This window comes from Staurois parvus, unplaced genomic scaffold (genome assembly GCF_062004578.1).
Source record: "Staurois parvus isolate SC_StPar_1 unplaced genomic scaffold, SC_StPar_1.0 ptg000135l, whole genome shotgun sequence".
In the NCBI taxonomy this organism is placed as follows: Eukaryota; Metazoa; Chordata; class Amphibia; order Anura; family Ranidae; genus Staurois; species Staurois parvus.
Window position 1 is genome coordinate 3,646,589 of NW_028317931.1, and position 14,853 is coordinate 3,661,441.

General features: G+C 40.7%; 1 protein-coding gene across 3 annotated transcripts in view; it reads right to left on the minus strand.

The window, feature by feature from the left end:
- DRD2 (dopamine receptor D2) overlaps positions 1-14,853 on the minus strand; it is a 530,501-nt gene that overhangs the window by 195,809 nt on the left and 319,839 nt on the right. For all 3 annotated transcript variants that reach the window (XM_089673079.1, XM_089673077.1, XM_089673078.1), the window contains exon 2: positions 6,125-6,422. In XM_089673079.1, the coding sequence (XP_089529205.1) occupies positions 6,125-6,391 (267 nt within the window). In that variant the 5' untranslated portion in view covers positions 6,392-6,422. The remainder of the gene's footprint in view (positions 1-6,124; positions 6,423-14,853) is intronic.

Here is a 14,853-nt window from a genome sequence, read left to right on the forward strand (position 1 = left end):
AAAACTGTTTTGTACAACAGCAGCATGCATATAATATATTAATAAATATACTAAAGAACTGAGTTGCAATTCCCCCCACGTTCCTGTCAACATTAGGATATTTTGGTGTTTTTTCAAATTTTATCAAATGAAAATACAAATTAGGGTTGTTTTTGGGGTCTCAGCCCTGGTTCACACTGATACGGTGTGGAATTTGCAGTGGTTTCTGTGCGAATTCCGCACTGCATCATAATCGCACCTCGTTCATGCGAACCGCTGCGGGTGTGTATGTTAAGTTAACAACACCCCGAAAGTGGTCCACAAAACGCAGTGTGATGTGCACAATCGGATCACACAGGTATGAATACCCATGTGATCCGATTCTAGTGCAAACCAAAAAAAGGGTCCTGGATGTTTTTGGTGTGGGTGCGGTGTGATTAGAGCCATACAAAATGTATGTTTCCAATCGCACCGCACACAAATCGCATGTGATTTGCACAGGAATGAGGTGCGGTTCCTGAGCGAATCAAATGCGATATACCGCACCGCCTATATGTGAGTGTCGCAAACGTGCGCATCAGAGATGGATGCGGTTCAACCAATTTGGCTTCAACCTCCATCTTGGCGAAGAGATTAACCATCCTAAAATATATTTTTTCCTTCATCTTCCCCCCTTTCTTTTCTGTTCGGCCACAGTGACATCTGGTTGTGGGTCACTGGCAGGCTAGAGCAGCAGGGAGCCCAGAGCTACAAAGCCCCCCCCAGGAGAGTTTGAGTTGCACTCTCCAAAGAACCTGTGTAATTTCACACCTCGTAAAACGTTAATGGAGCCTTCCCAGGAGTTCAAGGCATTCCCAAGAAGCCCACCCCAGATAACATTTTTAAAAGATTCATTTTTCCCCTATGTCTCATATCTTAGAATATGAGAGACCTACATATAAGCCGGACATCTCATCGGATGGACGATGAGCAGGCAAACAGTTCGATGGGTCACTCGCCTTATCTCGGACCATCAGGGAAGCCAAAACATAGAACTCATGAACCGTGCAATATATAATTTCATAATTCATATCTAAATAATCCTCAGACTTGTCTGCATAATAATATACCCGCGGGTAGACTGTCGCTTGTGCAGATGGAAAGTTATGGACCAAAATATGAATTATGAAAGATGTTGGTTCCAGTTTAGGGTTCCGCCTGATGATCCCTCCCTAAACAGGGGATTGGTCTGTTAATTCAGAACCACCCCCTGCTGGGAAACTTTAAAGCAGGCTGTCAAGCCTAAGAGAGTTAAGTTTTGAAGACATCTCCCATTCTTAACATCAATATACCACCTGGGGAGACCTTTCGCTCTGAAACGTGATCTGCTTCCATCCAAGGCTTAATGGCAAGTAACTTAACCCTTTAACTTCTCCCTGTTATCTCTTTGCTGTGCTGTTTTATATATATATATATATATATATATATATATATATATATATATATATATATCTTAGTTACATCTTCTCTGTAAATATTTTTATTGCACCTGTTTGACCTTTTAGTAATAAATCTCTCTTTCTGAAAGTGTTGAACTGTTTCTATAGCTCTTAATTGCAATTTACGAATCCCTGCCTTTAAAGAGACGCTACTGTTTGTTTTAACCCTCGATTATATCAACCATTATAGTGTTATAGCTGAGCGCCGAGTTTCCTCTTTCTCTGATCAAAAAGGAGGTGGTGGCAGTGTGAAGGGGTTAATTGCGTAATTAACCTGACCCATTAACAATCAATTCAGGCTGCTGGCACATCGATCGGTATCCATTAGCTGGAAAATCGTTGTGCAGGGTGCAGCTGGGTGTGGCATTGTTATGCACGTCACATCGCGGTTTTGGATCGGCTAGTCCTTCGGTCACGAGTTTGGTGAGAAGGTCTGGGGTCTGACGCCACGATCGTGACAGTGAGCCCAGGCTAAAGGTGGAATGAACTTTGAATGATTTCTGAAGTTTATAGAAGGTCCTTTCTTTTTTATCAAGGACCTGGTCCTCTGCCAAAAATAGCCCGCTTGTTCGTCTCAATATTTAACTTTTTTCAAAGAAATAAAGAAGTACAATGATAACATCTACGTTACAGTCAAACTCACAAAAAAACAAAACAAAAAAAGCTAAACCAAATTAAACAATCAACAAATCAAAAAATGCCCCCCCCCCAAAAAAAATAAAGAACACCCTCTAAACATAATAAAGTCTTGTTTTTGCTTTTTTTTTTTTTTTAAGCAAATTTTGACTAAGCAGCACAATGAGTAAAATCGAGAGTTTCTAATAAGAAACATTTTCCAAAAAAGAAATCAACAGTTTTGCATTGAAATTCATTTATGTAATCACTTGAATGCCAGCTTGTAATTTTGAATTTTCTAGTGCTGTGACACTTTCAAAATTAGTCAATTAATGCAACACTGTAGCCTAATTAAATTTTAGATAAAATAAGAATGAACAAACACAAACTGTTCTCTTGCTTTCTGTTAAAATAAAAATGCAAGCACCCCCAAAATTACCCCTTTTTGAAAAGTAGAAACTCCAATAAATGATCTCATTTATTGACACAATTTTTCTTGGAAATGAAAAAACATGCTGGTATTGATGGAATAAAAACATTGAGCTTCGTTATGGTGCAATAGATACAATGCAAACAAGTCAAGGGGAGGAGGTGCTGAAGACTTTAATGTACTGGTTGCATGCAGTGGGAGAATGGAAATGAAGGAGTTCATATGCAGATGTGAAGGATAAGGGCAGTGAAGGGTTAATATGTAAGTCACAGAGAAAGACAAGTTAGATGTGTAGGATAAAGGGGCAGTGAAAGGGTTAAAAAATGATCCGTACTTCTAATACCATGCCTAGCCTGTGATCACAGGAACTAATAACTGATTCATTCATTTTTTCCAGTTACCTCCCTTCTACTGTTGTAGTGGAAGGGCTCTCAGATGTAAAAACAAATTTGAGTACATCTCAGATCACTGTTATTGGCCTGCGCTATGACCAATCACATCAAGCAAAAGGTGCAGAGCTGCTCAGATCAGCTCTGTACACTGGGCCTATGATCAGATCAGATGTTCACCAATCTTAATGGGCAGAATGACTGTTAGAGGGCAATTTCTGGAGTGACATTTATTGCAATATATTAGGAACGCAGGTAAAAATCACTCTGCCCTTCTCTGGCCATGATAACATTTGTATCTGGTTGGATAAAAAGTGATTTAAGTAAGGAAGTAAGGGGGACACCAAAATGTGCTTCTTTTACCATATTTAAAGCAAATCTCATTGCAAAAAAATTCAAAATATTTATGTAAAATGTTCATTTTAAATAAAGCTAACAAATGTATAACAATTTTCAACATTTACAGCAAGAGGGCAAATACTTTGAGAAGCTCTGGGCTCATTGTATTGCATTGGGTTACAGAAGAAGAGACTACAGGGATGACCTCATCAATGTACTGATGTTTTTCTTTGTATAGTCACAGACTGGGTAGAATCCAGTAGTAATTTTTCATTATAGTCACCTATCAAATGGAGGAGTAACATTACTATGACTTTATTTCAAGAACAGGGAGGATTGTTAAAGACTAAGTTCAGCTTTAGGGAAAAAATAATAAATGCACTGAGGCCTCATGTACACTGCTGCTCCTAAACGTGAGTTTAGGAGCTTTTGGCGAATTCTTGCTGAAGCCCCTGAACTCAACTCGATAAAAGCCTATGTGTCCATGTACACATAGGCGTTTACTAGAGTTTAGGAACAGCAGAGTTTAGGGGCAGCTAAATGTTCCTCTTCTGAACGCAGAATAATTGCGTTCAGGAGAGGAACGTTTTGGGCAAAAAACGCTAAACGCGGTAAAAACGTGTATAAATGCGGCTAAAGGCTAGGCCGTTTATCCAAGTCAATGGAAAATACTCAAATTAATAAAAGTTCAAGCGCTAAATGCAGCTAAACATGGGTAAACGTGGCTAAACGCAGTACCACGTTTACACTCGTTTTTGCCACGTTTACCGTTTTTCTGCTGCCACGGGAGTTTAATGACGAAGTGAGTTCATGTGTACATGAGGCCTTATTCTTGCAGTAAAAAAGTGCATTTATTATTTTTCCTTCAGGAGCCTACAAAGCAATACACCCATGATCAGTGGATCATGGGCGCAATGTCACGCTCCTGTAGACACATCCTACAGCTTTCTTGCCCATACCTCTGTATGGGACTTCTGTGAAATCTGGAGGAACTGGCAATGCATGTCAGTGCCCTTGCAGTCCATTGAGAACTACCAGTTTATGTGCCATGGTGGTAGACAAGACTTGTAGTTTATTCATTCACAGATCCCTGTGAATGACTGATGCAGCTGTGTAGGTGGATCCCCAATTTAGAATGGGGCAGCCGCCCACTGTAAGAAGTGGGGGGCAGTGTTGGCAGTAAAAAAACAGGCACTTTTCTTCTGCCAGTAAATGCCAGTGACAGGAAAAAGTTTGCAGTTCTGGTCCGGAGCCAGCCCAGACCATCCGAGTGCCTGCTACAGTGTATTAAGGCAGTGCCAGCAGAGGGTGGGTCTGGCAGAGGCAATGTCTGAGCATGTCATGTGATGTCATGGTGCAAGGGAGCCGAGCGAACTGGCCAGAGCCTCCTGTGTGGGTCTATGGGATGGAAGGGAGCGGGACTGTCAGGGCTGTTTTGGACCGGAGTGAATTGAAGGGATCTGTGCTGCTGAACATGCTGTAAGTGTCACTGTGAGAGTCCATTTCATGTGTGTGTGGCTGCCTATTCTAATTTCTTGCCTTCCTGAGTCCTGTCCCTGAGCTATTTACTCACTACAGATGCACCTCGGTTTACGAACGCTTCGGTTAACGCAATTTTCGGTTTACAAATGAAAATCCATTGAAAATAATGCCTCGGTTTACAATTTTTTTTTCGCAATACGAAGCAAGTTTCCCCAGGATGCATTGCACCTGGGAGGTTTATAGTGCCGGCCCCGTGCCTTTAAAGTGCACTTTATAAAGAGTTTTGAACAGATCAGACTTTTTTTTACTTTTTTCTGACCTCCAGAACGCATTAATTGGTTTTCAATGCATTTACTAATTTTTTTCACAATACGAAGCGAGTTTACCCAGGATGCATTGCACCTGGGAGGTTTATAGCACTGGCCCCGTGCCTTTAAAGTGCACTTTATAGAGTTTTGAACAGATCAGACTTTTTTTTACTTTTTTCTGACCTCCAGAACGGATGAATTGGTTATCAATGCATTTACGAATTTGTTTCTCAATACGAAGCAAGTTTCCCCAGGATGAATTGCGCCTGGGAGGTTTATAGCATCGTCCCCGTGCATGCTGGAGTCTGTGGGTAGCACGTGGCATTGTGTGTGGAGGTATTGGAGAGGTTTTTGCGTCGAGTTTTGGAGCCATTCTGGAAATTTTTAATCATGTCCCTGTACAGTATTTATGCATTTAAAGTGAACTTTTATAAAGAGTTTTGAACAGATAAAAGACTTTTTTATTGTTTTCTGATCTCCAGAACAGATTAATTGGTTTACAATGCATTCCTATGGGAAACAGCGTTTCTGTCTATGAATTTTTCGCAATACGAAACGTCCCGGAGAAGGCATTAAATTCATAAACCGAGGTACGCCTGTATATCAAAAATAAAATAATAAATTTTTTTTTCCTTAATATCTACCTTAAATCACATTGATAATTGCATATTGTACTTGTTTGTAGCCTAAATACTTAAATTTGCACTTAAAACTGTATTTTTTTTACTTTTGAAAATGCCAGTAAAAACTTGGCTGTGCCAGGAAAATATGCATGTCATGTCTGTGATTTTCAATCTGGTAGGTTGGCAACATTGATGGAGGGGGATTGGGGTGAGGAGAGGAGGTGCTGAAGTATGTTAAACCCCAAAAATGGGTGTAATGTGTAACATGTTCCAAACATGAATGTATCCTTTAAACTCTGGAAATAGAACATTTCTCTGGCTATAAATATTGCTGTGTAGGTGCTAACGTTTACCGAATGTTACCATTTTTAAATTATATCCTATCTGGACCATATTTAAATACACAACCTGTAGTTCTAATTGTAAAACACCACAAAAATATATGCCAACACAGCATAAAAATCAAAGATTATATACATACCTCTAAATAAACGACCCAAGGCATCACCAGGGTTGCCACCAAAAGGTCTGCCACTGCCAAGCTGACAATTAGGTAATTGGTGGTGGTCTGTAAAGCTTTTTCCCGGGAAACTGCCATGCACACCAAAACATTTCCAAAGACAATGACAAAGATAAGGAGAGTAAGGAGCATGGCATAGTAATTGTATTGTGTCTTCTGTTCGATGTCCGTACCATTGGTGCCATTATTGAATTCATCATCGTACATGGACAGATTACTTAGATCCATGAAGGTAAGAAGGCCCCTCTGCAAGTGAGCCCTGTAAAACAGAAGCAAAATGATGGTTTTGAGTTATTATTGCCAATATAGACTTTAGTAATGACTATATTAATAACTTATTAGCTAATGTCCTGCTGATAAATTCTATAATATCTTCACAGGAATAGAGCAATATTTTCTTCTTTTACAAAGACTGTTTAATCTTTTCCCAAATGGCTCATCACAAGCCTTCCAAACAAATTCCAAAGCTGGCACTAAGCCTGTTTCAATATTTGTCATATCATGTATATGAGTGTTCATTGATAGTAACAAATCAAGCAATAGGAGAAGAAGTGTGACTACTCCAGGAAAATAGTTACTAATAGCTAATAATGTTCAGGGAGATCTTGTATAATTGTGATTGGATTTTACGAGTATGTGATGTGTGTTTAGCGAGGGAGAGCTCTGCGGTAATTGAGATTTGATTGGATTTCTTGATCTCTAAGGTTTACCTAACATGTAAGAAGTTTAAAGTGACTTTTAAAAAGGCAGATTTTAAATTTTTTTGTTTTAAATAACAAACATGTCATACTTACCAGGTCTGTACAATGCTTACTCTTCTCGGGTCTCCCACTGGCACTCTTGGCTCCTCCTCTTCTTGGTGTGCCATTATAGAAAGCCACTTCCTATAGTGACACAGCTGCGTGCTCGCTCCCGAGCCGGCTTTGTGTGCCTAAAAGACACACAGAGTGTCTTGGCTCCGTCCCCAGCTCCATCCTCACTGGCTGTGATTGACAGCAGCGGGATCCAATGTGTCTGAGCCAATGAGGAGGGAGAGAGCCGAGAGTGCCTCTGTTCTTGTGAACATCGCTGGATCAAGATCACGCTCAGGTAAGTATGGGACGGGGGAGCTGCATGCAGAAGGTTTTTCACCTTAATGTAGAGACGCAAGAAGGTAAATAACGTCTGTCTTTACAACCACTTTAACTTGTTGGTTTAATATGTTGTACATTATTTATATGTATTCTACACAAGGCTCAAAATTTTAACTCCTGAGCTACTAGCCAGGTCTTAATAGTTACTCGCCACCATTTGCCCCACCCTACCCCTAACCTGCCCTGCCCCTAAACCCCCCTAAACACTCCCTCGTAAATTATCTCATGAAATCACATGGTTAAATGTACATCAGGGTCCTTAGAGTCCCCCCACATTACATCAGGGTGCCCCTAAACACTCAATCATACTTAGACCATGCACCACATTCAACCCTAACCCCCCATAATCTCTCACTCACCAAACCATAACTCCACCAAGCATATCCTACCTTCTATCCAACCCAGCAGTACCTCAAATGCCCCATACTCTAACACCCATAATAACCACATCGTTCAAAACCTGTCCAAACCACCCATACATGTATGCTTACACAAACACACACACATATAGACACATGTATACACACAGACACATGTACAGACACCTGTACATGCACATGTATACACACATACAGATACATGTACACACACAGACAAAGACACATACTATAGTAGCAATTTTGGAAAACCAAGGAACTTCGGACATGGACTTCTGAGGAAAACAAGTGATTTATTTAAAACCGTGCTGTTTGACCTAACAGACGGCTCCTACTCTCATTTGCTAAATCCGTTACAGAAAACGTCTTACAAGCGTATACACCACTGATTACGTGACAATGCAGCCATTCCTTCTTTCACTTTCTATACACTCAAAAGACTTTCTAAACTCTGCAGACTATAAGCTTGGAATAGCAGCGGCAGATAAGGGTACTAGCTACAAGCTGGTACATATTACTTACAGGAAATAAGGGAGGGGGGGGGGATGAGCTGAAAACCTTACTTTTACAAACACAGGCTGCTAGAAGTGTAAGAGTTTAAAGGGGAACTCTGCCATATCTGGGTTCTGCACATTACACACACTTAAACACACACACACACATGTACACACACAGACACAAGTGCACGTACACATACAGACACAAGTGAACGTACACATACAGACACAAGTACATGTATATATACAGACACATGTACGCACACACAGATACATGTACACATACACACATACAGACACATGTACACACACAGACACATGTACAGACACATGTACACACACACAGATACAGATACATGTACACACATAGACACATGTACAGACACGTGTGTGCACACACACACACACATACAGATACATGTACACACACAGACACAGGTGAGTGGAAATTTTTGAGGCCTGTTCTATATATCTGTAAACATGGAAGGGTAGGAAGATTGTGCAGGATGACAGCCGCCCAGTAATTGGGAGGTGTCTATATGCTGGATAATTTAAAGTTTGCTACTAGTTTGTATGTTGTGCCCAGTGTTTGCTCCTAAATGTGTTGAGTGTATTAAAGAATCTTTTACCATGCACATGCTGGATTTTGGAATGATTCAGATGAGCTCTCTCTGCATGTATGTTGTTTGCTAACTACTATGGAGTTCAATACTTGCCATTACTAAAGGGTCAGCATTTTCTTGTGAGTGTGTTGTTTCACCTTTACAAGTGGATACGTTTAGAAAAGATCTTTACTTCCTATCTCCAAGCAATAAAACCCATGTCTGGAGTTGATTCAGATGTGCCAATTCTCACTGGGAATATTACCCTGATGCAAGTACATTAGCCATGGTTCACATATGTGATCCTTGCCACTACCAGTTTTCATGCAGTCTTTTTATTTGAGCAATACTCTTGAAAGTGCTACTGTCCATTTTATTGTAGTTTGGATTTTTCTATTTTTTGTGATTTGTAGGTTTGGAGTTTCCTAAGGGGATATTCCCTGTTTACCATCCCACCATTTCACATGGAGGACAGCCTTGTGCTCTTCCTTTTATGGGGGTTTTAAATCTGTATTTTATGAGAAATAATAAATTAAGGTCTTCCCCTACTTTACTAAAGAAAGGCATTTGTATTTCTATCTGTGTTTTAGCTGCAGACATCCCCCCACTTCTTCGATGGTAAAATGTTGTCAGCAGGACAGGGAGTGAGGGTAAATCTTATGGAGCCCTGGATAGTAGTAAAAACACATTGAGGGACATAGGAAACTAATATAATATAGCAAGCAATATTTAAAACATTTTTATACTTGACTGACTTAAAGGATTATGTTATGTTGGCTTGTAGTTCAGTTTTAATGGAATGCTCTTAGATCAATATTCATATGTTTTGGTTCACAGAAAAATGAAAATTGTATATTTATATAATAAACCACAAACATATGTATTGTACATGTATATAAAAAAATAAATTCAGGAGGCCACTGTTGTGGAAACAGCAAGTTCTTTTGTCTCAGGTAGGCTTTTTTTTTTATAAGCAACAATTTTATTATATTTCTTTAAAAAATACTATGTTCAATGAGACATTCTGCATTAAAAGGTAAAGAAGACTATCACATAGACAGAGATCAAGAAGTATAAAATCCTACCAATCTCCTATTCCAGGAGAGGTCATAAATACGCTTTATAAGAAACAGGCAGCAAGATTCAACATTAAAGAACTTCTCCACCCAAAGAACCATTCCTTTTTTCTAAGATTATAGACCCGTACACAAACAATGGGTATTATGTTTGCATCAAGCCTAACGGAAATGTATTGAATCACAAAGAATGTTTTACAAAGTAAATTAAAGTTCGATAAAGAAAGATACAAGAAGAAGGAAAGGGACAGATCCCTCAGCTTTCCGGATCCCCAGACGGCTATTAGGGCAAGAGAAACTGAAGCTAACCCAATGGGGTCCCACTATGTTGGATCTTCCCTGAGGTACTAAAGCTCCCAAACTCTAATATGCTTTTCTAGAGTTAGGGCTTTTTTTCAGCGGGAACGTTGGGGAACGCAGTTCCAGCACCTCCAGCACTGAAAGTATGTAATGGCAAGGGATGCTGGGGTGTGCTAAAGGATCTGCTTTTGCTGGCTGCCGGGGGATCTATTGTCACTGAAGGTGATCTATTGTTGTGTGGTGGTCTATTGTTGCTGGGAAGGTCTATTGTTGATGGTGGGGGATCTATTGTTGATGGGGGTCAATTGTGGCTGAAATGGATCTACTATTGATGAAGGGGTCTATTGTCTATTGTTGATGGCTGCTGGAGAGTCTATTGATGCTGACAGCTGAGAGATCTGTTGTAGCTGATGGGGGCTTATTGTTGCTAGGGTCATATTTTGTTTTCGGGGGCCATTGCTGATGGAGGAATCTATTGTTGCTGTTGGGGGGGGGATTGCTGGCTGCGGGGGAATCTATATTTCGGATTTTCTTCATATCATTAAATTCCATACAAATTATTTAGCACCACAAAATGAAACTTGGCTCTTTATTCTCTAAAAGGAGAGGTACTGGTAGGTGGGTAGGGGGTGCAACCAAGTGCAGGTGCTTGGAGGTGGGTAGGGGGGCAGAGACTCACAAGGGGGGAGTTCCCCCCCCTTTTTTTTTTTTTTTTGGTGGTATTTAATCATCACTGGGTTTTTTATTTTTTGCTAAACAAGTGAAAAAAGACTGAACATTTTGAAAAAAAAAGTTTTTCTTAGTTTCTATTATAAAAGTTTGCAAACAAGTAATTTTTCTTCTTCATTTATGTCTTGAGGCTGAACTGATGTGCGCTGATGAGGCTGAACTGATGAGGCGGTACTGATGATGGGCACTGATGAGGAGCAACTGATGTATGGCACTGATAACCACTAATAAGCTGCACTGATGGGCACTGATCAGCTACACTGATGGGACTGCATTGATAATCAGGGCACTGATGATGTACTCACTGTGCACTGTCAGACTGGCAGGGTATCAGTTTTTCTTTCCTTACAGAGAGACAGTATGAGAGGATATTAATACTGATAACCAGCAAGCCTGTTTACATGTGACCAGCTGTGATTGGACACAGATGACACATGGTAAAGGGCTGCTGTGATTGGCCCTTTACCACAATCTGTGATCAGCTGTGTCCAAACAGCGCACATGTGGGAGGACATCCATGGATGTCCTCCCACAACTGGAGAGCCCTGCTGTAGCCATCTTTTTGCTATAGCACAGTCGAGAAACAGAAAATAAACATCATAACAGGTGATGAACCATCTGCTAATAAGGTTCAATATGCGAACACTGTCGAGCGTATAGCATGAAGTAGTTCAGGTGTCAAATACCAAAAGTAAAAAGTTTTATTGGTATTGTCTTTATAAAGAGTAGAAATAGAGCCCTTCGCTGCCTAGGCCAGCCAACTTGCCAGGCTTCTAATGACAATTCTTCTCCTATAGCTCTTTTCCAATTGCACATATATGCATGTTTTCCTTGGGCTTGCAACGGGAACATGTTAAGGATTTTATAGATGTCCAAGACTAAGCCCTTCTGAGAGGATCCCGCCAAGACCGTCCATTCAAAAGGGGTCAGTCTGGAGAACTGCAGGGTGGAGGTTATAGACTGAGCATAGTGATGTATCTGTATCCATAAAAAGCTTGTTGTGGCAGTTCAAATCTGTCTATAATTATGTCAAAAGAAAGCAAATTTCTAGTCCTGGGGTCAACCAAGTGGCCAAATTGAAATAGTATTCCCAACATCCACTGAGAGGACATTGAGAAAGTAAGACTATCTTTTGGGGTTGTAGAGGAAGGCAGTCATCAAGGAGATTTCTGACCTAATGCTTTAATGTTCTCCACAAAGCAAGGATTTTTATGAGAATCTCTGCATTTATTAATGTAATTATTTTTCACATAAAACACATTCATATTACCATAGTAATGAATATCATCAAAACAAGCAAACACAGAAGCAACCTCAAGGAACTAGAGAACCATGTCCATAGTAACCACCATGTATTCTTTTACTAGAGGGATAATAATAGCTAAAATCTTGTTAAAAGAAATGTTCTACTTCACATTTCACTTAATTAGATATATCTTTGTCTTTTTTAACCATTTGTAATATTTTTATACATAAATATCCTTTAAAAAGCGTATCAAACATTACTATGGATGCTAATTGACTCCGTGGAGCTGTACAAATATGGGTAATATATATACAGTAGAGTTACTAATTAGTTATTTAAGTTCTGTCACTATTTCCAAATGCTGTGCTTGAGCAATTTGTGAGCTAGCTTTTTCTCTGTGTATTATAATGTTAAAGACCTGTGTTGACTTTAATGACCACTCCAAAGCATAAAAAGAAAACTAAGAATTAAAATGAGCCTTTAAATTTAGAGGATTTTTTTTAAACATATGTTTTAAGCTAAATATATGAATTCCTTTTAATCTGACAAGATGTTTCCTACATTTGCATGCAACAGTAACCTGGGTATTAACTCCAAAAGGTAGCAGCCTGTTAAGAGGGGGGCTTACTAAGGCTGGAGCAGCATTGCATGGAAACTCATTTGTATTTAGTTTTTATTTTCAAAGCTTCAGCTTTGGTTCACATCTGTGCGGGTGGTGCCGCTGCGGATCCACACGAAAACCCATGCATCCACACCACCCGCACAGAGGAATTCAGACCCACGGGCGGGTGCCATTATTTCTAATGGCACGCCGCCCGCACTGGAAAATGCAACCGTACTTGGAACCGAGGTTCCCGTGCGGGCTGCATTTTCAGAAGAAGTGCAGGGACTTCTTCCCTGCATGTCATGGGGTATGGGAGTCCATTCAAATGAATGGGCTCTTGTGCCCACGCAAAACGCGGCCCACACGGCTGCATATATGTGAACCAGGGGTATCCGAACAAGCTGAAGCTGATTGGTTACTATGCACAGCTGCTCCAGTTGTCTGCTCCAGTATATGTCTGCTCCAGTTTTAGTCAATTTCAACCATTATTTTTTGTAATAAATGACACTCAATGCTTACAACTAAAAAACACAAAATGCACTGTTTTTCTCAAGGCACTGTGCATGAGTAGTGTTTACTGATTTTTTACTCTCCAGCTTTGGTGATTTCTGCAGTCAGCGTGTTCCTTACCAGGGGTGGACTGACCATTCGAGCACTAGGGCACTGCCCGAGGGCCCAAGGTCAGTAGGGGGCCCCATGAGATGCCCATGGTACCTTTCTTTGGCTTTTTCACAGGCTTTTTTGGGTGTGGGCAAGGATACAGGGGCCCCATGATCCCCTATTGCCCGGGGGCCCCATGAGTTGTCAGTCTGCCCCTGTTCCTTACACAAACATGGGTGTTCACTTTCATCAACCAGTAAAATGTAAAAAAACACAGAATTCCAAAAGTACACATTCACGTAAATTACATTCACCTTTTCTGAGGTGCTGAGGGTATGGAATTCAAGTACATACGTTTCTTGCCCGGGGTTCCCAAATAATCAGTGAATTCTGTGAAACTTCTGGCTTTTTCAAAATTATTTTTACTGTTGGTAGGGATGAGCCTAAGGTTTAGTCTGAAGGAAAGTTCAAACCAGACCTTAGCTGTATGGGCATTCAGACAAACTCTTGAACATTTAACCCGTTCAGTTTGAGCCACACATCAAGCGTAATCGTGGTGTAACTAATCATTAATTTACATGACAGTTTCCTGCTGTCAATGGCTGTTGTTAATAAAGCTCCGCTTTATTACAAATACTGTAGCTGCTGACTTTTAATATAAGGGCACTTACCTGTCCAGGGGTTCAGTGATGTCCTTATCTGAGATGATTCTTCAATCGGCTTCAGCATCTTCAGTAAGGGAACGCAGAAGTGAACCCTTAAAGTTTCACTACCAGTTTCCTACTGCGCATATGCGAAACACGTTGTGCTTGGTGAATGGAAGGGAAAAATGTCACCAGCACACCGAGGATCACCAATATGGGTCCAACAGTTTTAATGAACGATCACATAGTTACAGCAAGGCAACGTTTCGGAGTCTCGCAGGACCCCTTCATCAGACATGTGCTTTGTGAATGGGCTACAGTCTTCTGGGACCTGTGAAGTTTCCCAGAAGGCTGCGGGGGTTGGAGAGGAACTTCCAGCTCAGATTGCCGTGGTGATTAATACAAACAGACAATGCTGATGTGGGATTTTGAGGATTTACACTACCATTGGCTGCGGGTAGAAGGCAACAAATGAAATCATGAAGCTACATGATTAGTGCACATATTATGCAGGTAAAAGGAAATACACATGGTTCAGCTATGAAGAATTATAATGTCTTATAACCCCTTTGCCCCATTGCCTCCAAGCCCTTTAAGGGGTTTTAGATGCCGGGAAGCGGGTCGGGGTTTGTGATCATGAGCGGTCACGTGTTTGGAATTCCCTCCATCACAAGTAGAGATTGTGAGCTTTCCGTTAGCCACAGGTAACTGTGCTGAGAGTGTGCATGGCTAGAGCTCTCAGCACAGTTCTGTCTTTTTTGGGTATCCATATATGTAGACTGTCAGTGCTAAGGCCCACCTGCCAAAAGGCCACATATATGCATGCGGCTGGCGGGAAGAGTTAAATAAACCTAAATCAGTACGGGTTAATATGTATCCAAG